At 50.3% G+C, this 21,777-nt stretch overlaps 1 protein-coding gene across 1 annotated transcript in view; it reads left to right on the top strand.

Annotated features, from left to right (window-relative positions):
* The window catches only part of MAP4K5 (mitogen-activated protein kinase kinase kinase kinase 5), a 116,810-nt gene that overhangs the window by 55,918 nt on the left and 39,115 nt on the right, over positions 1 to 21,777 (top strand). Inside the window, exons 14-20 of the mRNA XM_075330241.1 lie at positions 366 to 421; positions 1,133 to 1,173; positions 1,394 to 1,436; positions 9,470 to 9,680; positions 19,542 to 19,630; positions 21,320 to 21,361; positions 21,693 to 21,777. Coding sequence (XP_075186356.1) covers positions 366 to 421; positions 1,133 to 1,173; positions 1,394 to 1,436; positions 9,470 to 9,680; positions 19,542 to 19,630; positions 21,320 to 21,361; positions 21,693 to 21,777 — 567 coding nt within the window. The remainder of the gene's footprint in view (positions 1 to 365; positions 422 to 1,132; positions 1,174 to 1,393; positions 1,437 to 9,469; positions 9,681 to 19,541; positions 19,631 to 21,319; positions 21,362 to 21,692) is intronic.

Raw genomic sequence — 21,777 nt, forward strand, 5'->3', positions numbered from 1 at the left:
TCTTGGCCGTATTAGGAGGAGTGAGTGATTTGTAATCTATCTCGTCTGAGTAAATTGGAAAATAATTGTTTCCTCTTTACAATAATATCCGTTGATGAAAGCTGTGGCTCCTGATCTCTCGGTCCCTGCTTGCAATTACATAACCCAGACGAAAGAAGAACTATATTATTAGCCCTTAGTATCACAGAGCTTTCTGTGCATCTACGTGTCCTAGCTGCAGAGAACAGGTCCTTCAGCGCAGGATACTTCCTCTAAAAAAAATAATCCATTTCTGTGTTTTGTGTGAAAATACAATAGATCGAGGTATTGCTATGAAGACCGCCAGCATGACAGTCTCTCACGTTAACCACATCTCTCTGTTCTAGTTGACAAGCTGCAGTTTGAGCCTCCACTCAGGAAGGAAACTGAAGCCAATGAAGTGGTGAGTATGTAACACCGGAAAAAAAAAACCCACTTTTGTTTTGGTCCTAGCTGTGTTTACACGTTGCAATGACCATGTTGTGAATATTGCGGCAGCTAATCCTCGATTGTGCAGCCTCATTGCCAGCTGCAGACTAATTCAGCAGATCATTGCAGTTCTGCAGCGACACCTGCTGGCAGAGCTTGGAATTGCTCTATAGGTTTATATTTTTTTACTATTTATGGCCATTAAAATGTACAATCATATTTGGGACTTCTCAGAGTCTCTCTTGTAATGGATCTGACTCTTGATCATGCTCTCAATTTATAATTGAAGCCACAATGATAATGTGAGCAGCATTGATTGGATGCGTTTTTGCTCTAGGACCCCATTGATGCTTGGGACACAAGGGTTGAGCACTGTTGAAAATTATTGCAGGGCTCAATCTTATCCGGTATGACAGAGTACAAAAATATAAGATGCATGTAGAAACCTAATGTTTAGGTACAGTAGGGTATAGAAGAATATGCAGCATTTGGGGCTGGACATTTATATAGAGGATTTGCTCAAGTTTTCAGATGCAGCTTCTTAGCAGTATTGGAAAATGACTTATAGCAAATTCTTGTTTTGCGCAAAAGTCACCTTTGCTCAGTTTTTACTGAAATTCATTACAGTAAGATGTGTGTGTACGGTATATTGCTGCTCCAAACCTTATGTCATTTATTTCTTTAGGGCATCAACTGGAATCCTTTTGCAAATGGAGCAAACCATGAGTAAGACTTTCATTACCTCCTTATCTACAGCGTTCTTATTTTTCAGCACCTCCTGTTATGTTTTTAACCTTTTCTTGTGGAAGAATATCCTGTCCTATATTGAGATTTGTTTTTGTCACTTCTTGTCTGACTTTTCCTCAGTATTCTTTCCCAGCCTTACATTGTTTGCTCTGATCCACCCTGTTAGGAAGTCTGACCTATTTTCACTCTCTTCTTGCAGTTCCACCATGAAACGAGCTGTTCCTCCACCGCTGCCTCCTAAGGTGCAGTCATTGTGATTTTTTTTTTTCTTATAAAATGGTTGTTCTCATATCACGCGTAGATCTTTCAAAAGAAAGCGAGCTAGAAATATAACAGTAAATGAAAGGAAAGCGTGCGACGCACTGCTACTGACCAAAGGAAAGCCCCTCTGCCTGACGCTCTTCCCTCCTGAGTCTTTTTTTTCCCTTTCTGCCCCTGTCTCTTCCCCGCTCGGCGCCTGTCTCTTCCCCGCTCGGCGCCTGTCTCTTCCCCGCTCGGCGCCTGTCTCTTCCCCGCTCGGCGCCTGTCTCTTCCCCGCTCGGCGCCTGTCTCTTCCCCCGCTCGGCGCCTGTCTCTTCCCCCGCTCGGCGCCTGTCTCTCCCCCCGCTCGGCGCCTGTCTCTTCCCCCGCTCGGCGCCTGTCTCTTCCCCCGCTCGGCGCCTGTCTCTTCCCCCGCTCGGCGCCTGTCTCTTCCCCCGCTCGGCGCCTGTCTCTTCCCCCGCTCGGCGCCTGTCTCTTCCCCCGCTCGGCGCCTGTCTCTTCCCCCGCTCGGCGCCTGTCTCTTCCCCCGCTCGGCGCCTGTCTCTTCCCCCGCTCGGCGCCTGTCTCTTCCCCCGCTCGGCGCCTGTCTCTTCCCCCGCTCGGCGCCTGTCTCTTCCCCCGCTCGGCGCCTGTCTCTTCCCCCGCTCGGCGCCTGTCTCTTCCCCCGCTCGGCGCCTGTCTCTTCCCCCGCTCGGCGCCTGTCTCTTCCCCCGCTCGGCTTGCTCGATCTCTTCCCCGCTCGGCTTGCTCGATCTCTTCCCCGCTCGGCTTGCTCGATCTCTTCCCCGCTTGGCTTGCTCGATCTCTTCCCCGCTTGGCTTGCTCGATCTCTTCCCCGCTCGGCTTGCTCGATCTCTTCCCCGCTCGGCTTGCTCGATCTCTTCCCCGCTCGGCTTGCTCGATCTCTTCCCCGCTCGGCTTGCTCGATCTCTTCCCCGCTCGGCTTGCTCGATCTCTTCCCCCGCTCGGCTTGCTCGATCTCTTCCCAACAAATTAGCTGGACCAGTTACGGAGCTTTAGAAAAATGTCATATACATAAAACATAACTTTTAATTCATACAAGGAATAAAGGTGAACTGAAATTCACTAGTGAGAATTAAAATCCAGAGGTGCCAATAGTCCAATCATTCGGTCCATATCAGGCTGAGAGCACAGTTAATAGGCCCAGAAGTACGCTCTGTCTCAGCTTACTCCAGGCAAGGTGAGTTAGAACACTCAAACCTTCTAACAAACCAGTCAGCTGAGAAAGAAGCCACAGGCAGTTATACTGGTACCTAAGTAAAGCCATAAAAGGATACCTGGGCATTCATGGACTGTTGCATTATGATGACACTTAGCAACAGCCCGTTTTGACATCCCACTTGGACTCCCCTGATGATCTGTTTGTGAAACGTTGGGAGTGGGAAGATCCATCCATATGCCTGATACGGGTTTCCTGGCATGTATGGGATTTGATGTGCTGGTTGACAGCCCCCCTCAAGAGCCGGTACCCTGTTTGTATGCCTGATATTAATTCCTGGACCTGGTAAGACCGTTCCCATATGACGTGGGATCCTTTTATGGCTTTACTTAGGTACCAGTATAACTGCCTGTGACACACTGGTGAAACCCCTCCCCCTCCCTAAAGGGGGCTTTGATTGGAATTTTTTCTGTGTGTGCACCTATTTCTTTCTCAGCTGACTGGTTTGTTAGAAGGTTTGAGTGTTCTAACTCACCTTGCCTGGAGTAAGCTGAGACAGACCGTACTTCTGGGCCTATTAACTGTGCCCTCAGCCTGATATGGTCCGAATGATTGGACTATTGGCACCTCTGGTTTTTAATTCTCACTAGTGAATTTCAGTTCACTTTTATTCCTTGTATGAATTAAAAGTTATGTTTTATGTATATGAAATGTCTTCATCGTTCCTTATGGGAGACCCAGACCATGGGTGTATAGCTTCTGCCTCCGGAGGACACACAAAGTACTACACTAAAAGTGTAGCTCCTCCCTCCGAGCATATACACCCCCTGGATGACAAATCTAACCAGTTCAATGCTTTGTGTTCAGGAGGTCACACACACACATGCATTCTCTGATTTTTGATTTTTAAGATTTTTGATTTCAAAGATTTGGAAGAAAAGCGGGTCCAGTCTGGACTCCCGGCATGTCCCTTCTCACCCCACTGTGTCGGCGGTGCTGTTAAGGTTGACTTTACAAGGCTGGAGCCTTCACATGCCGTGCTCCTTCACCATCCCCTGAGGCTCTGGCTTGAAGTGGGAGCCATCACGGTTCTCTCTGCTTTGCAGGAGACCGGTCTCCATCCGCAGCCCTGTCAGGATCCTGCCGGACGGAGCGCTCACCCCCCCCAGGGACCTGGCCCTGCGTCTCATAAGCTAAGTATTGAGACGTTATTCAGGGGTCCCTTGTACATTTATTGAGGGGAGAGTGTGTTTTTTAACTTTGCTGTGATTTCCGGCCGGTTCTCTGGGTTTTTCCTGAGAACCGCGCCGAGGGTGCCTGCTCGTCGACCGCATGTAAAAATCTAGGCCCCGGCTTCAGTTGCGGCCTAGTTTCGTTTTCAGTTCCCCTGCATGTCAGTCATGCAGGGGAACAGTGCGGCGCCGCCCACCGGCCGTTCAGCAGAGGGGAGGACACTCCTCTCTGAGGAGATGTTTCCCTCCCCTGTATCTCTCCTTGGCCCTCCGGTTCCCGCTCTTGGGCTAAACCCCGCCCCCCCGTCCTCACTCCGGCGCCATTTTATCAGCGTTCACTCACTGATCGGCGCTGGCTGCTGCAACTTCTGCATCCACTGGGGGTCCGAGCTGTGGAATCCGGAGGGCACACAAAAACCGGTCTGGTAAGCCACAACCTCTGGTTGTGGGCTTTATTATACACTCTCAGGGGGTCATTCTGAAGGAGTGTATTCTTTACTGCAGAGCCTCCACCTCAGCAGCATGTCTCTCACTAGGAGCAAGGCTTTACTCTATATGCACTGCATGTCAGCTCATTCTGCCTGAACCGAGCACATATCCACATTGTGATGCCTGCTCGAACATGGTGGTGCCTCAGCCTGGAGTCTCCTCAGGGGTCCCTCCGGGTGCTCCGGCCCCGGTGGCTGAACCCCCGGCTTGGGTAGCATCTTTTTCCAGAGCTATCTCCCAGTCTTTTGCCGACTCCATGGGACAGCTGTCCCGGACTCTGCTGACCATGCATCAGCCCCCTTCTCAGGGCGCCTCTGCTGCTCCGACTCGCTCTGCAGAGCTAACAGAGCATGTTTTAGGACCCCGTCCTCCTAAACGGAGACGCAGGGACTCTTCTCCTTCCTCGTCCCACGGCTCTGATTCACGAGCTGAATTGCAGGGCGAGGAGGATACTTTTACTGTGGGCTCAGACGCTACCTCTATGTACCCCATTGATTTATCTGAGGGTCATGCGGATGTTAGTGACTTGATTGCATCCATTAACTCCGTACTGAACCTCAATCCACCAGTGTCAGAGGAACAAGCCTCTCTGGTAGAAAAACACCAGTTTACCTCACCTAAGAGAGCAAGGAGTATGTTTTTTAACCACTCCAGTTTTCAGGCCACTGTTACCAAGCCCAGGACCTGTCCTGACAAACGCTTCCCAAAGCGTAGTTCTGATGACCGTTTTCCCTTTCCACCAGAAGTGGTCAAGGAGTGGGCTCACTCTCCAAAGGTAGACCCTCCGGTGTCTAGAATCTCAGCCCGGACAGTCGTATCTGTGGCCGATGGCACCTCTCTTAAGGATCCCACTGACCGCCAGGTTGACCTTCTGGCCAAATCTGTATATGAGGCGGCAGGAGCCTCGTTCTCCCCGTCCTTTGCAGCAGTGTGGGCTCTTAAGGCAGTCTCTGCTTCTCTGGCGGAGATACATTCCCTCGCCAGGGACTCTATACCCGAGATGGTTGCCTTAACTTCCCAGGCTTCGGCTTTTTCATCCTATGCCATGTCTGCCATTCTGGAGGCTTCTCACCGCACGGCGGTGGCTTCCGCTAATTCCCTCGCTATCCGCAGGATCTTGTGGCTTCGAGAGTGGAAAGCAGACGCTTCTTCCAAGAAGTATCTTGCTGGGCTCCCCTTTGCTGGGTCCTGGCTGTTCGGTGAACAACTGGATGAAATTATTAAGGAAGCTACTGGCGGGAAGAGTACTTCCTTGCCACAAACTAAAACCAGGAAACCTGTCCAGGGCAGGAACCAGTCGAGGTTTCGTTCCTTTCGTTCCTCTAACTGGTCATCCTCTAAGCCCTCAGCTTCGTCCACTAACTCAGCCAAGGATCGAAAACCAAGCTGGCGCGCGAAGCCGCGTCCTCAGAAGAACGGAGGAGCCGCTGCCACTAAGGCAGCCTCCTCTTGACTATCTGGCTGCGCCAGCAACGTCCTTGGTCGGTGGCAGGCTCTCCCACTTTGGCGACGTGTGGTTTCAACACGTCTCCGATCAGTGGGTGCGGGATATCATCTCCCACGGCTACAGGATAGAATTTTCTTCCAGCCCGCCAAACAGATTTTTTCTGTCCACTCCCCCCTGCTCCAAGGCCGCCGCCTTCTCACAGGCCGTGGCATCCTTGCAGGCCAACGGAGTAATTGTTCCGGTTCCCGCCCGGGAACGGTTCAGAGGTTTCTACTCAAACCTCTTCCTAGTCCCCAAGAAGGACGGTTCCTTCCGGCCCATCCTGGATCTCAAGCTTCTCAACAAGCATGTTCAGGTGCGGCACTTTCGCATGGAATCTCTGCGATCGGTCATTGCCTCAATGACCCAAGGAGATTTTCTAGCATCCATCGACATCAGAGATGCTTATCTGCATGTGCCAATTGCAGTTTCACACCAGCGTTGGCTATGCTTTGCAATCGGAGAGGAACATTTCCAATTCGTGGCTCTCCCCTTCGGGTTAGCCACGGCCCCTCGTGTGTTCACCAAGGTCATGGCAGCAGTGGTTGCGGTTCTGCATCTCCAGGGGTTGGCAGTTATCCCCTACCTGGACGACCTTCTAGTCAAGGCCTCATCCAGTGCAGACTGTCAGCGGAGTGTCTCGCTCACTCTCGCCACGCTTGTTCAATTCGGGTGGCTTGTCAATCTGGCCAAGTCCACTCTGACCCCGACCCAGGAACTTACGTACCTAGGGATGCAATTCGAGACTCTGCCGGCACTTGTGAAGCTGCCCTTAGTCAAACAGCAGTCCCTTCATCTGGCGGTGCGTTCTCTGTTGAAGCCCCGCCGTCATTCCATCAGGCACCTCATGCAGGTGCTGGGTCAGATGGTGGCGTCAATGGAAGCGGTTCCCTTTGCCCAGTTCCATCTGCGTCCTCTGCAGCTGGACATTCTCCGCTTTTGGGACAAGCGGACCTCTTCCTTGCACAGGCTAGTGGCTCTGTCGCCACAGACCAGGAGCTCTCTTCAGTGGTGGCTTCGGCCCCTCTCTCTGTCTCAGGGACGCTCCTTCCTGACTCCGTCCTGGGTGATCCTCACCACGGACGCCAGTCTCTCCGGCTGGGGAGCAGTATTTCTTCACCACCGAGCACAGGGCACTTGGACTCCGTCCCAATCAGCCCTCTCGATCAATGTGCTGGAAATCAGGGCTGTACTTCTAGCTCTCGTAGCCTTTCACCACCTGTTGGCGGGCAAGCACATTCGAGTCCAGTCGGACAACGCGACAGCAGTTGCCTACATCAATCACCAGGGCGGGACTCGCAGCCGCCTGGCGATGTTGGAGGTTCAACGCATCCTTCAGTGGACGGAGGACTCCAAGTCCACCATATCCGCAGTCCACATCCCAGGCGTAGAAAACTGGGAGGCAGATTATCTCAGCCGTCAAACCGTGGACAGCGGCGAGTGGGCCCTGCATCCGGCAGTGTTCCGGTCAATCTGCCACAAGTGGGGCACTCCGGAAGTGGATCTAATGGCATCCCGGCACAACAACAAGGTCCCGGTTTACGTGGCTCGCTCCCACGATCCTCAGGCCTTGGCAGCGGACGCGCTGGTTCAAGATTGGTCCCAGTTCCGTCTGGCCTACGTGTTTCCCCCTCTAGCTCTCTTGCCCAGAGTCCTGCGCAAGATCAGAATGGAGGGCCGTCGGGTTATAATCATTGCTCCAGACTGGCCCAGGCGAGCTTGGTACCCAGACCTGCTCCGTCTGTCCGTAGAAATGCCGTGGCATCTCCCGGACCGCCCAGACCTTCTCTCTCAAGGTCCGTTTTTCCGCCAGAATTCTGCGGCTCTCAGATTGACGGCGTGGCTCTTGAGTCCTGGATCCTGACGGCTTCAGGCATTCCTTCCGAGGTCATCTCCACTATGACTCAGGCTCGGAAGTCTTCCTCGGCCAGGATTTACCACAGGACTTGGAGGATTTTCCTGTCCTGGTGTCGCTCTTCCGGCCATGCTCCTTGGCCGTTTTCTTTGCCGACCATCCTGTCCTTTCTACAGTCCGGTCTGCAGCTAGGACTATCCCTCAATTCCCTCAAGGGACAGGTCTCGGCTCTGTCGGTATTGTTTCAGCGGCGTATCGCCCGACTGGCCCAGGTGCGCACCTTCATTCAGGGCGCATCTCACATCATTCCTCCTTACCGGCGGCCTTTGGATCCCTGGGACCTTAATCCGGTCCTCACGGCCTTACAGAAACCCCCCTTTGAGCCTCTTAGGGAAGTTTCTTTGTTTCGACTTTCACAGAAAGTGGTCTTTCTGGTGGCCATAACTTCTCTCAGGAGAGTCTCTGATTTGGCTGCGCTCTCTTCGGAGTCACCTTTTTTGGTTTTTCACCAAGACAAGGTGGTTCTTCGTCCGACTCCAGACTTTCTCCCTAAGGTGGTGTCTCCTTTCCACCTTAACCAGGACATTTCATTGCCTTCCCTTTGTCCGGCCCCTGTGCATCGCTTTGAGAAAGCGTTGCATACTTTGGATTTGGTGCGGGCGCTCCGAATCTATGTGTCACGCACCGCCGCTCTTAGGCGGTGCACCTCTCTTTTTGTGCTAACCACGGGTCAGCGCAAGGGTCTTTCGGCTTCTAAACCGACCCTAGCTCGTTGGATTAGGTCGGCCATATCCGATGCCTACCAATGTTCTCAGGTGCCCCCACCGCCAGGGATTAAGGCGCACTCGACCAGAGCTGTCTGTGCCTCCTGGGCTTTCAGGCACCAGGCTACGGCTCAGCAGGTTTGTCAGGCTTCCACTTGGTCTAGTCTGCACACCTTTTTGAAGCACTACCAAGTGCATGCTCATGCTTCGGCAGATGCGAGCTTGGGCAGACGCATCCTTCAGGCGGCTGTCGCCCATTTGTGAAGTTAGGTTTTGCCTACTTCTCAGTTCTGTTTATTTCCCACCCATGGACTGCTTTGAGACGTCCCATGGTCTGGGTCTCCCATAAGGAACGATGAAGAAAAAGAGAATTTTGTTTACTTACCGTAAATTCTTTTTCTTATAGTTCCGACATGGGAGACCCAGCACCCTCCCTGTTGCCTGTTGGCAGTTCTTGTTCCGTGTGTTTTCACCGGCTGTTGTTGTAGACAGAGGTTCCGGTTATTCCGGGTTTTACTCTATCTCTACTTATGGGTGGATGTCCTCCTTCATCTTTTGCACTAAACTGGTTAGATTTGTCATCCAGGGGGTGTATATGCTCGGAGGGAGGAGCTACACTTTTAGTGTAGTACTTTGTGTGTCCTCCGGAGGCAGAAGCTATACACCCATGGTCTGGGTCTCCCATGTCGGAACTATAAGAAAAAGAATTTACGGTAAGTAAACAAAATTCTCTTTTTTTCTAAAGCTCCGTAACTGGTCCAGCTAATTTGTTGTGATTACTGTGGACTACCTCTGGTATTTTGCTATATTACTACTCGATCTCTTCCCCGCTCGGCTTGCTCGATCTCTTTCTCGCTCTCTGCCTCTGCTTTCTCTCTAACTCTTCATATTGGTCATAAAAAGGTTTTAAACCTTTTGCTTTTTCCCTGTAGGCAGAGTTTTTGTATTGATAAGATGAGTAATGTAGCATATCCGGGACAGCACTAATCAGATCTTTTATTCCAACAGCCGATGAGAATGAACAGCTGCCCAGATGAAAGCATTGCTGACGACGAGCGAGCCAACACCATAAAACATCAACCAGATAATCGCGCCTCCCAGTTCTACCGCAGACAGAGCTCCCCAGGTTGTGGTCGCCACACCGCTCCCCCCCATAATAATTTCCTCACTAGCAGCACCCGCTCCCCTGGATTGTACCGCTGTAAACTCTATCAGTTGGGTAAATAGCACAAAGCAAAGGCAGGGAGGATGAAAACTCCACTGCGGACCTTCAAACACAAGGGTTAACATATCATTACATGGCTGGCTGCAAGAAGCACAACTAGGAATGAGTGACTACATGCTTCCATCACCCGCCTCACCCTAATTCCACAATGCCCCAGCATCACACCTCATGTGGTGGCAGGAGCAATGCACCCAAAAACAGTGACAACCAGCAGGAATATTTTTTGGGAAGGGTACAGTTATTTAGTTGAATGATGAGTATATTTGGTGGTGGGAGGATTTCTTCCACATCATTCCGGATTTTTAACTGGTGCGGCCAAACTATAATACAGAAGAGGGCTGCAGAGTGCGACAACAAGTAAAGTAGTGAAGTCCTCTGTGTTCCCTTAGAAATAGTTATGCCATAAATGTCACTTAATAGCTAATAATAAGAATGTTTGTTTGTGCCCCCTAATAACTGTAATAATGCACCAAAGTGTTTGTTCTAAAAATTAAAGGAGTTGTAGTTTGGATTAAGAAATACCTACTTTTCCGGGGGTCCAGTGCGGAGTCTGTGCCGCTGTTCCAGGTGACTTTTGTTTTCGGCAGCACTGACACTGTCGACAGAGCAGGAGCTAGTTATGGAGCTCAACAACTTTGCCCAAGTTTGCTGATGAGCTCACTGATTGTCCTCAACACGATGTCAGCGCTGTAGGCGATAATAGACCCCTGAAAACCCCTTTATTAATGCATAGTAAATAGTGTTTCCTGCTTCCAAAGAAAGTAAAGAACCTGTAACTAGGTTTTTCCCTTAGGAGCTGCGGCCACCACCAGTAAGCTGTTATATAAGAGTGGAGACCACTCTGTAAAACATTAAAAAACACCTTTATAATACTTACTTAGGGGGCGGTCTGGTCCGATGGGTGTCACTGGCGCCTCCTCCATCTTGCGAGATCACCGTCCTCCTGGCATGCCCCTTGTGCATGGTGTGTCATTCACACAGAGGCCACCAGTGTAATCCTGCGCATGCACACTGTGATCAGCCCGGCTGGGGGCAGACTAAAGTGCTGTAGTACGAGAGGAGACCAGAAAGCTTTTATAGTGCAAAAACATTGACATAAGTTTATTCAGACAAGGTGACAGTTCATTACAAAGTTAAAACAATTTAAGAACAGAGACCATTGTTGTGACAGGCAGTACCATGTCATTCCCCTGAAGAAGATAAGAAAATCGTTATTTGAAACGCACGTTGGGCTGGTCTGAGGCTTGTATTTGAGACTTCTGCAGTCACCCCTTCAGAGGTATCACCTCTGGCTTCCTACCTTTCTCCCTATCCTTTTGGGACTTTCCCATAATGACTCTCAGGCAACTTGCAATATATATCAGCGGTACTACTCTTATGTTGGCGGCACGGTGGCTCAGTGGTTAGCACTGCAGCCTTGCAGCGCTGTGGTCCTGGGTTCAAATCCCACCAAGGACAACATCTGCAATGAGTTTGTATGTTCTCCCCGTGTTTGTGTGGGTTTCCTCCGGGTACTCCGGTTTCCTCCCACACTTCAAAAAACATACAGATAGGGATTTTAGATTGTGAGCCCCAATGGGGACAGTGTTCCTGATGTATGTAAAGCGCTGCGGAATATGTTAGCGCTATATAAAAATAAAGATTTATTTTTTATTTATTTTATGTTACTGATTTGATTTCTGATTATACACCATTGTGGTTTAATTGAATTAATACAACTATTGCATGCTCCCATGTCTACATAGATATGTATACATATACGCCTCTGGATAGGGGTATGACATGGTAGTGCCTGTCACAACCATGGTCTCTGTTCTTAAATTGTTTTAACTTTGTAATGAACTGTCACCTTGTCTGAAGAAACTTATGTCAATGTTTCTTTTTCGCTCCTAATTGGGAGACCCAGACAGTGGGTGTATAGCTACTGCCCTCTGGAGGCCGCACAAAGAACTACACTTAAAAGTGTAAGGCCCCTCCCCTTCTGGCTATACACCCTCCCGTAGGAGTACAGATTCCTCAGTTTTAGCTTTGTGCGCAAGGAGGTCAGACACGCACGCATAGCTCCATTGTTTTTAGTCAGCAGCAGCTGCTGACTATGTCGGATGGAAGAAAAGAGGACACATATAGTGTCCCCAGCATGCTCCCTTCTCACCCCACTGTATGTCGGAGGTGTTTGTAAGGTTGAGGTACCCATTGCGGGTACGGCGGCAGGAGCCCACATGCTGATTCCTTCCCCATCCCTTTTTACAGGGCTCTGGGTGAAGTGGGATTTACCGGTCTCCAGGCACTGAGACCGTGCTCCATCTACAGCCCCTGGAGAAGATGCTGGATGGAGCGGAGTACATCAGGGACATGGCCCTGCTTCCTCAAGGTACTCTGTGTCCCCGTGCATTTGGCGCTCACACCGCAGCATGCTGGGTGTTGTAGTGCGCCGGGGGACAGCAGCGCTACGGCGCTTGTGCCAGGCCTCATTCAGCTTCGCTGAAGCAGGCACACTTCTAGGAATAGGTCGCGCCGGCCGCTGGGACTGCGGCGCGGCTGGCACTTGTGGTGCGCCGGGGACTTCAGCGCGGCCCGCGCTTTTACGGCGGCCGCGCTGATAACTCGAGTCCCCGGCTTTTGCGGCCTGCTTCCGTTCGTTCCCGCCCCCGGACCTGCCAGTCAGGAGAGGGGCGGGACGCTGGCCACGTCTAGGAACGGTCATGCCGGCCGCTGGGACTGCGGCGCGGCTGACACTTGTGGTGCGCCGGGGACTTCAGCGCGGCCCGCGCTTTTACGGCGGCCGCGCTGATAACTCGAGTCCCCGGCTTTTGCGGCCTGCTTCCGTTCGTTCCCGCCCCCAGACCTGCCAGTCAGGAGAGGGGCGGGACGCTGGCCAGGGCATCAGCGCTGAGGGCTGGAGTCGTTTTTACATACTCCAGCCCTCACAATCGGCACAGAGGGGACACTGTTTCCCGCACTTTTGTTTGGGAACTCCCACGGACCGCCCCTCTCCACAGACGCCGGCAGCCATTCCTGCTGACACGCTGAGCTGCAGAGGGGAGCCGGGGAGACCCAGACAAGGAATCTGCAGCCTCTTACCCGCTATTCAGCGGGCGGTAAGCAGCCCTCAGGGCTCACCCCCTCTTGTGCCAGTATTATTCTTAGTATTTTGTTTCTACAAATACTTTGTATTACATAGCGCTGGTCGCCCTTTGGCTATAGACTCTCTCACATTGCAGAGAGCCAGCAACATGTCGTCCGTAAAACGCAAGGGTGCCAAGGCACAGACATTATATGCCTCCTGCACCGCTTGTGGGACTTTTCTACCGGCAGGCTCCACGGACCCCCATTGTGTGCAGTGCTCGGCCCCTGCGGCGCTTGCACAGTCGGGACCTCTGCTGGACGTGACCCAGGGTGTACCACCTGTGAATGCTGTCCAGGTGACAGGAACTGAGTTTGCAGCTTTTGCTGACAGAATGTCTCTCACTATGTCACAAATTCTTGACACATTGCGAGCTAGGCCTGTACTTCAGGCCACGGACACTGTGCAATCATTGCCCCCTGGTCCCCCTCAGCTCCAAGCTCCGGGACGGGCATATACACCTCAGGGTGAAGACTCTGACTCGGACGATGGCCCCGGGCAGCCTAAGCGGGCTCGCTATGACGGGCCTTCACATTCATCTCAATGGTCAGGATCCCAGCGAGATGAATCTATGGGTGATGAGGCGGACGTAACTGATCAGGATTCTGATCCTGGGACCGCTCTCAATCTAGATACACCAGATGGTGACGCCATAGTTAATGATCTTATATTTAACATCAATAAGATGTTAAATATTTCCCCACCAGCTCCTCTTGTGGAGGAGTCAGCTTCGCAGCACGAGAGAATCCATTTCAGATACCCTAAGCGTACTTTAAGCACTTTTCTGGACCACGCTGACTTTAGAGACGCAATCCAGAAACCCCACGCTTATCCTGAAAGGCGTTTTCCTAAACGGCTTAAAGATACACGCTATCCTTTTCCCCCTGAGGTGGTCAAGGGTTGGACCCAGTGTCCAAAAGTGGATCCTCCAATTTCCAGGCTTGCAGCTAGATCCTTGGTTGCAGTTGAAGATGGAGCGGCACTTAAAGATGCCACTGACAGGCAGATGGAGCTCTGGCTGAAATCCATCTATGAAGCGATTGGAGCGTCATTAGCGCCTTCTTTTGCGGCCGTATGGGCACTCCAAGCTATCTCAGCCGGGCTTGCGCGAGTTGACTCCGTCACACGTGCATGTGCCCCGCAGGTAGCACCATTGACCTCGCAAATGGCGGCATTCGCGTCGTACGCGATTAATGCTGTTCTTGACGCTACAAGCCGCACGGCAGTGGCGTCAGCCAACTCCGTTGTTTTGCGTAGGGCCCTGTGGTTGAGACATTGGAAAGCAGATTCTCATTCCAAGAAGTGCTTAACCAATTTGCCTTTTTCTCGTGACCGATTGTTTGGAGAGCGTTTGGATGAAATCATCAAACACTCCAAGGGTAAGGACTCATCCTTACCGCAACACAGACAAAACAGACCCCAACAGAGGAAGGGTCAGTCTGGTTATCGGTCCTTTCGAGGACCGGGCAGGTCCCAATTCGCCTCGTCAAAAAAGACTCAAAAGGACCAGAGACGCTCAGATTCTTGGAGGTCTCAGTCACGCCCAAAAAGGACAGCCGGAGGAACCGTTGCCAAGACGGCGTCCTCCTGACTTGCGGTCTCCGATTCCCACACCCGCGGTCGGTGGGAGGCTTTCCCACTTTGGCGACATCTGGCTGTCACACGTCAAAGACCGTTGGGTGAGGGATATTCTGTCTCACGGGTACAGGATAGAGTTCAGTTCTCGTCCGCCAACTCGTTTCTTCAGAACTTCTCCACCACCAGACCGAGCCGATGCTCTGTTGCAGGCGGTGGCCGCTCTAAAGGCGGAAGGAGTGGTGACCTCCGTCCCGCTTCAGGAACAAGGTCACGGTTTTTACTCCAATCTGTTTGTGGTCCCAAAAAAGGACGGATCGTATCGGCCCGTCCTGGATCTAAAGTTGCTCAACAGACACGTAAAAGTCAGCAGGTTCCGGATGGAATCCCTACGCTCCGTCATAGCCTCAATGTCTCAAGGAGATTTTCTAGCATCAATAGATATCAAGGATGCGTATCTCCACGTGCCGATCGCACCAGAGCATCAGCGTTTCCTACGCTTCGTCATACACGACGAACACCTACAGTTCGTAGCGTTACCTTTCGGTCTGGCAACAGCCCCCCGGGTCTTCACCAAGGTCATGGCAGCAGTAGTAGCTGTTCTGCACTCGCAGGGTCACTCGGTCATCCCGTATCTAGACGACCTGCTTATAAAGGCACCCTCTCAAGAGGCATGCCAACACAGTCTGAAGGTGGCACTAGACACTCTCCAGAGTTTCGGGTGGATTATCAACTTTCCAAAGTCTCATCTGACCCCGACCCAATCTCTGACTTATCTTGGCATGGAGTTTCATACTCTATCAGCGATAGTGAAGCTTCCACTGGACAAGCAGTGCTCGCTACGGACTGGAGTGCAATCTCTCCTTCAGAGCCAGTCGCACTCACTGAGGCGCCTCATGCATTTCCTAGGAAAGATGGTAGCAGCAATGGAGGCAGTCCCGTTCGCGCAGTTTCATCTGCGCCCTCTACAATGGGACATTCTACGCCAATGGGACGGGAAATCGACGTCCCTCGACAGGACTGTCTCCCTCTCTCAGACTGCCAAGGACTCTCTCCGTTGGTGGCTTCTCCCCACCTCATTGTCACAGGGAAAGTCGTTCCTTCCCCCGTCCTGGGCAGTGGTCACGACGGATGCGAGCCTATCAGGGTGGGGAGCGGTGTATCTCCACCACAGGGCTCAGGGGATGTGGACTCTGGAAGAGTCCACCCTGCAGATCAATGTTCTGGAAATCAGAGCAATCTATCTTGCCCTGCGAGCCTTCCAACAATGGCTGGAAGGCAAGCAGATTCGGATTCAGTCGGACAATTCTACGGCGGTGGCTTACATCAACCACCAAGGGGGAACACGCAGTCGCCAAGCTTTTCAAGAAGTCCAACGGATTTTGACGTGGGTGGAAAGCAGAGCGTCCACCATATCCGCAGTTCACATCCCAGGCGTGGAAAACTGGGAAGCAGACTTTCTCAGTCGCCAGGGCATGGACGCAGGAGAATGGTCCCTTCACCCGGACGTGTTTCAGCAGATCTGTTGCCGCTGGGGGACGCCGGACGTCGATCTGATGGCGTCACGGCACAACAACAAGGTCCCAGTTTTCATGGCACGGTCTCACGATCACCGAGCACTGGCGGCAGACGCCTTGGTTCAGGATTGGTCGCAATTCCGACTCCCCTATGTGTTCCCACCTCTAGCATTGTTACCCAGAGTTCTCCGGAAAATCAGGTCCGACTGCCATCGAGCCATACTCGTCGCTCCAGATTGGCCAAGAAGGTCGTGGTACCCGGATCTGTGGCATCTCACGGTAGGCCAACCGTGGACTCTACCAGACCGTCCAGATTTGCTGTCTCAAGGGCCGTTTTTCCATCTGAATTCTGCGGCCCTGAACCTGACTGTGTGGCCATTGAGTCCTGGATCCTAGCGGCCTCAGGTTTATCTCAGGAGGTTGTTGCCACAATGAGACAGGCTAGAAAACCATCCTCAGCTAAGATCTATCACAGAACGTGGAAGATATTCTTAGCGTGGTGCTTGGCTCAAGGGTTTTCTCCCTGGCCATTTGCATTGCCAATTTTTCTTTCCTTCCTGCAGTCTGGGTTGGAAAAAGGTTTGTCGCTTAGCTCTCTTAAGGGTCAAGTCTCCGCGCTATCCGTATTCTTTCAGAAGCGCTTGGCACAGCTTTCTAAAGTACGCACGTTTCTCCAAGGAGTTTGTCATATCGTTCCTCCTTACAGACGGCCATTGGAACCCTGGGATCTGAACAAGGTTCTCATTGCTCTCCAGAAGCCGCCTTTCGAGCCTTTGAAAGAGGTTCCCCTTTCTCGGCTTTCACAAAAGGTAGTTTTTCTTGTGGCGGTCACGTCTCTTCGAAGAGTGTCCGAGCTAGCGGCGTTATCTTGCAAATCTCCCTTCCTGGTGTTTCACCAAGACAAGGTAGTACTGCGTCCAATTCCAGAGTTTTCTCCCAAGGTGGTTTCTTCCTTTCATCTCAATCAGGATATCACTTTACCATCTTTGTGTCCGCATCCAGTTCACCAATTTGAAAAGGGTTTACATCTGTTGGACCTGGTGAGAGCACTCAGGATTTACATTTCTCGCACGGCGGCTCTACGCCGTTCGGATGCGCTCTTTGTCCTAGTCGCTGGTCAGCATAAGGGATCGCAAGCTTCCAAATCCACCCTGGCGCGGTGGATCAAGGAACCAATTCTTCACACATACCGTTCTGCTGGGCTTCCGATTCCATCTGGACTGAAGGCCCATTCTACCAGAGCCATGGGTGCGTCCTGGGCATTACGGCATCAGGCTACGGCTCAGCAAGTGTGCCAGGCGGCTACCTGGTCGAGTCTGCACACGTTTACCAAACACTATCAAGTGCATACCTACGCTTCGGCAGATGCCAGCCTAGGTAGACAGGTCCTTCAGGCGGCGGTGGCCCACCTGTAGGAGGAGGCTGTCTGACAGCCCGTTCATGTGGTATCTTTTTACCCACCCAGGGACTGCTTTTGGACGTCCCACTGTCTGGGTCTCCCAATTAGGAGCGAAAAAGAAGAAGGGAATTTTGTTTACTTACCGTAAATTCCTTTTCTTCTAGCTCCAATTGGGAGACCCAGCACCCGCCCTATTTGTTCTTAGGGTTTCGTTTTTTCGGGTGCACATGTTGTTCATGTTGTTTCTTAAGTTCTCCGATCGTGTTATCGGATTGAATTTGTTTTTGAAACTGTTATTGGCTTTCCTCCTTCTTGCTTTGGTACTAAAACTGAGGAATCTGTACTCCTACGGGAGGGTGTATAGCCAGAAGGGGAGGGGCCTTACACTTTTAAGTGTAGTTCTTTGTGCGGCCTCCAGAGGGCAGTAGCTATACACCCACTGTCTGGGTCTCCCAATTGGAGCTAGAAGAAAAGGAATTTACGGTAAGTAAACAAAATTCCCTTCTTTTGCACTATAAAAGCTTTCTGGTCTCCTCTCGTTCTAATATGCTCATGAGCTTGTGCAGTGGGTGGGCCATTGACTACAATTGGAGATCCCGCTTAATTTGTACGGTCTTGTGGAGTTTTTCTCTAAAGTGCTGTAGTGCGCATGCGCAGGCGGTCTTTGACCTTTCCTCGCACATGCACATTACAGTACTTTGCTCTGCCTTCAGCCAGCCAGATCAACATGCGCATGCACAAGAGCACAATGGTGGCCTCTGTGTGGATGACACAGGACGCATCATGCACACGGGGCTAGGCAGGAGGTATAAGAAAAAGGAGGAACCGGACCGAGAGCAGCGACCTCACACCCCCCCCCTCCCCCCCCTCCGCAATTGGACTGGACTGCCCCCTAGATAAGTATTCTAAAGGTGTCTTTTTTACGTTCTACAGAGCAGTCAGGGCTCTTATATACAGTATTCTAAAACTACTAGTGGTGGCCACAGCTCATAAGGGAAAAACCTGGTGACACATTGCCTTTAAGTAACTCAAAAAAGTATTAGATCACTCTGAATGCACCCTTAACAATTAAAGTCCGATGCCCAGCCCATAAGTAATAATGGCCCCAGAAGGCCTGCTTAAAAGTGGCTGCCGCAGAAAAAGATGATGCCCACCTAACCCATGGGTCCCCAGCGGGATCACCAGCCAAGTATTGGCATCCAAGTGCAGGCGGATCGTTTTAGTGACGTCAATACGCCGCTTGACATCTATGATTGTCCCCAAAGTCCTTTATCCTCAGGCCAATTCCTGCTGCAGGGCCCGGATGGGACTGCTAACTGTTAGCCCCCCTACAGCCTTCCCTCTGGTCCAGTAACCATTTGCAAGCAATTGTTCTACACAGCAGGAAGGAAATAGGGCGAATGCGTCCTTTCACCACATGGAAGTGTGCAGGCATGCCCTCCATCTCATACCATTCATTCTCACACTTGCCTTGGTCACTCCATCCTCCATTATAATCTACGCGAGATGGCACAATGTACATTTTCACCCATTTGCGCATTTCAGTACCGTGCATTCTCACTTCAGCCATCTTCCAGAATGGGTTTTCTTCCACACATCTCCTTGCTGACTGCTTTGTGGCCTTTACTGCATCACAACGGTGGATTCTACAGATGTAAATGTGCATTTGGACTGATATTAGGCTTTTTTCCTTATTAACCTCGTGCCCACCCTCTGGTATTCACGCTCATGTGCATGATTTATCCGCTTGTCATCATTGTCATGTGGATACCAGATATTACTTTGCTTCTCAGCCTATTACGGTATTAAAGGGATTGTCCAGCTTCAGTTATTTTGAGATATCGAAAACCATTGAAATCCTCTTTTTTCACACATGCCTACCCATACTGCAACTTCTATGGACCCCCTCCATAATTTGGGAAGTAATGTATATATGGATGTGCCTGTGTCCACATGGTGCATAATCTGAGTATATACAGATTACTTTTACAGTGGAATTTAGGCTTTGTTCACACTAGCCCTCCTTGTGATGCAAAAACATGGTTAAACTGATGTTAAATAATCAGAAAAATCCCATTAAAATGATTGTGCAGACTTTAAAGGAAAAAATTTTAAAAGCGAATATTGTAAAAATATTCACAAGTAGCTAAAATTCACAGCGGTTTTTGAAGCTGGAGAATTCCTTTAATTTGATGGTTATATTTATCATTCTAATCTTAATATCCCTCTCCTGCTTGCAGGTAATGGAGAAACTCCTCTGAGACTGGGAAGTCCAACTGGAGACCCCAAACCCCAACTCCAACAGAAAAAGGACAAGAAGGATTTCCCAGTATGTGACGTGACTGGGAATTCTAGGTTTCTTCACAACTCACTTTAGTTAAAAGTTCAATTCAAAACCCAAACTTGACCCCAAGCCCCATAGAAGTCAATGGGGAACCAAACTTTTTGTGCTGTAAAATGCTTGTAGTATGGGCGAGGGGGCTGCAAAATGGGGATAAGAGCAGGACAATTGGCCTTCAAACAAATGTGATAGGGAGTATATAAATAATTAAAAGAAACCGCATTGGGTCCCCCCTATTTTTGATAACCAGCCAAGGTACAGCAAACAACTGGGGGCTTGCATTATTACAGTAGGAAGGCCCATGGTAATTTTGGCCTTTCCAAGCCTAACAATAGCAGCCCGCAGCTGCCCCAGAAGTGGCGAAACCATTAAATGCGCCAATTCTAGCATTTTTCCTGGTTTATCCCGATTGCTCTGGTGCAGTGGCAAACAGGGTAATATTTTTGAGGTTGATGTCAGCTGTGAATTGACAGCTGGCATCAAGCCCAGGGGTTAGTAATGGAGAGGCGTCTATCAGACATCCCCATTACTAATCCGAGAAATGTAAAGTAAAAAAAAAAACACATGAAAAAATATAGTTTGAGTAAAGAGTCCCCCACACTCCCTTGTTCAACAATTTAATAAAAATCCTCAAAATCCCGACTTAATCGATGGTGTTATACCCACAACATTCACTGAATCCTATGGAGCGTGAGAAATTCCGTACCTGCAGGTGACCACAAGTGACCTATGGAACCTCGTTCTGAAAATGAATTTCCATAGGATACAATGGATGTCTTGGGACATTACACAATTCAATTATGCTGTAACTTTGAGAATTTTTTTTTATTAGTAAATTGGTGAAGATGGCAGTGTGGGGGAGTCTTTGTTCAAATAACCTATTTTATTCCTGTGTATGGTTTTTTTTTTTTATGCTTTATACTTGCCGGGTTAGTATTGGAGATGTCTGATAGACGCCTCTCCATTACTAACCCCTGGGCTTGATGCCAGCTGACATCAACCCCAAAAGTATTTACCTGATTGCCACCGCACCAGGGCAGTTGGGAAGAGCCACGCAAAGCCCCATAATTGGCACATCTAATGTGATGTGCCACTTATGGGGCAGCTATAGTCTGATATTTTGAGGCTTGGAAGGGCTAAATAACCATGGACCTTCCCAGCCTAATAATACCAGCCCCCAGCTGTCTGCTTAACTTTTTTTTTTTAATTAATATTTGTTTTTGTTCCCAGCATTGTCCAGGCATCTTCCAGATGCCGAAAAGCTTGTTGTTTCGGTGCGCTGCAGCCATTCAACAAACTTTTTATTCAGCATCTGGACAGCATCCGAACTTGATCACGGACTTCAGTGTTCGGGTCTGAGCACTGGACATTAGGTGTCCAGTACGAACCCCGAGCTTTATAGTTTTGGATCACTCATCCCTATTCTCTAGTAATTGTTTTCTTTTTTTTTTTATTCCTTATTACAGCTGCTCCCTAGTGGTCAAGATTTTGTTTAAAACTTGATTGTAGGTGATCAGTGTGGGAGAATGGTAATCCATATTATTGCAAAAATCCAGAAACCACAAAAATGTGAAAAGTTATAACTTTTAATCAATCATGATTTAAAAGGATTCCCCACTGATTGGGTGTTCTTGTGTTTTTGTCTCTGCCATTCTAATTCACTGTTCTCTGTTCTAGAAACCAACGATCAATGGTTTACCTCCCACTCCCAAAGTGCTGGTAAGTATGACCAGTCAGTCTGCCATACAGAGACATTCCAGTAATGTGTGTGGTGAGAGCAGTTTTCCTGTATGATTAAGTAGTGGTGATGGTGGTTCTGCAGCTGGCACCCTGCAGAGCCGAGGCGTTGTACACACCTCACTGGTATCAATGGTCGCTTTGCAGGAATATTTGCACGTACCCGGTCCTCCAGACTGAGTGCCGCTTTAAGTAGTGGCTCTCTGTACTACATGATAGAGAAGCTCCTAGATAGGTTCCCCAGTTTTTCGGTTTTTTTTTCCGGTGTTTAATTCTGAATTATAATCACAACTTACAATTTTGCCTTTTATAGATGGGAGCCTGTTTCTCCAAAGTGTTTGATGGTTGTCCTTTAAAGATAAATTGTGCAACATCCTGGATACACCCAGATACTAAAG

The sequence above is a fragment of the Anomaloglossus baeobatrachus genome, chromosome 12 (assembly GCF_048569485.1).
Source record: "Anomaloglossus baeobatrachus isolate aAnoBae1 chromosome 12, aAnoBae1.hap1, whole genome shotgun sequence".
NCBI classification, from domain to species: Eukaryota; Metazoa; Chordata; class Amphibia; order Anura; family Aromobatidae; genus Anomaloglossus; species Anomaloglossus baeobatrachus.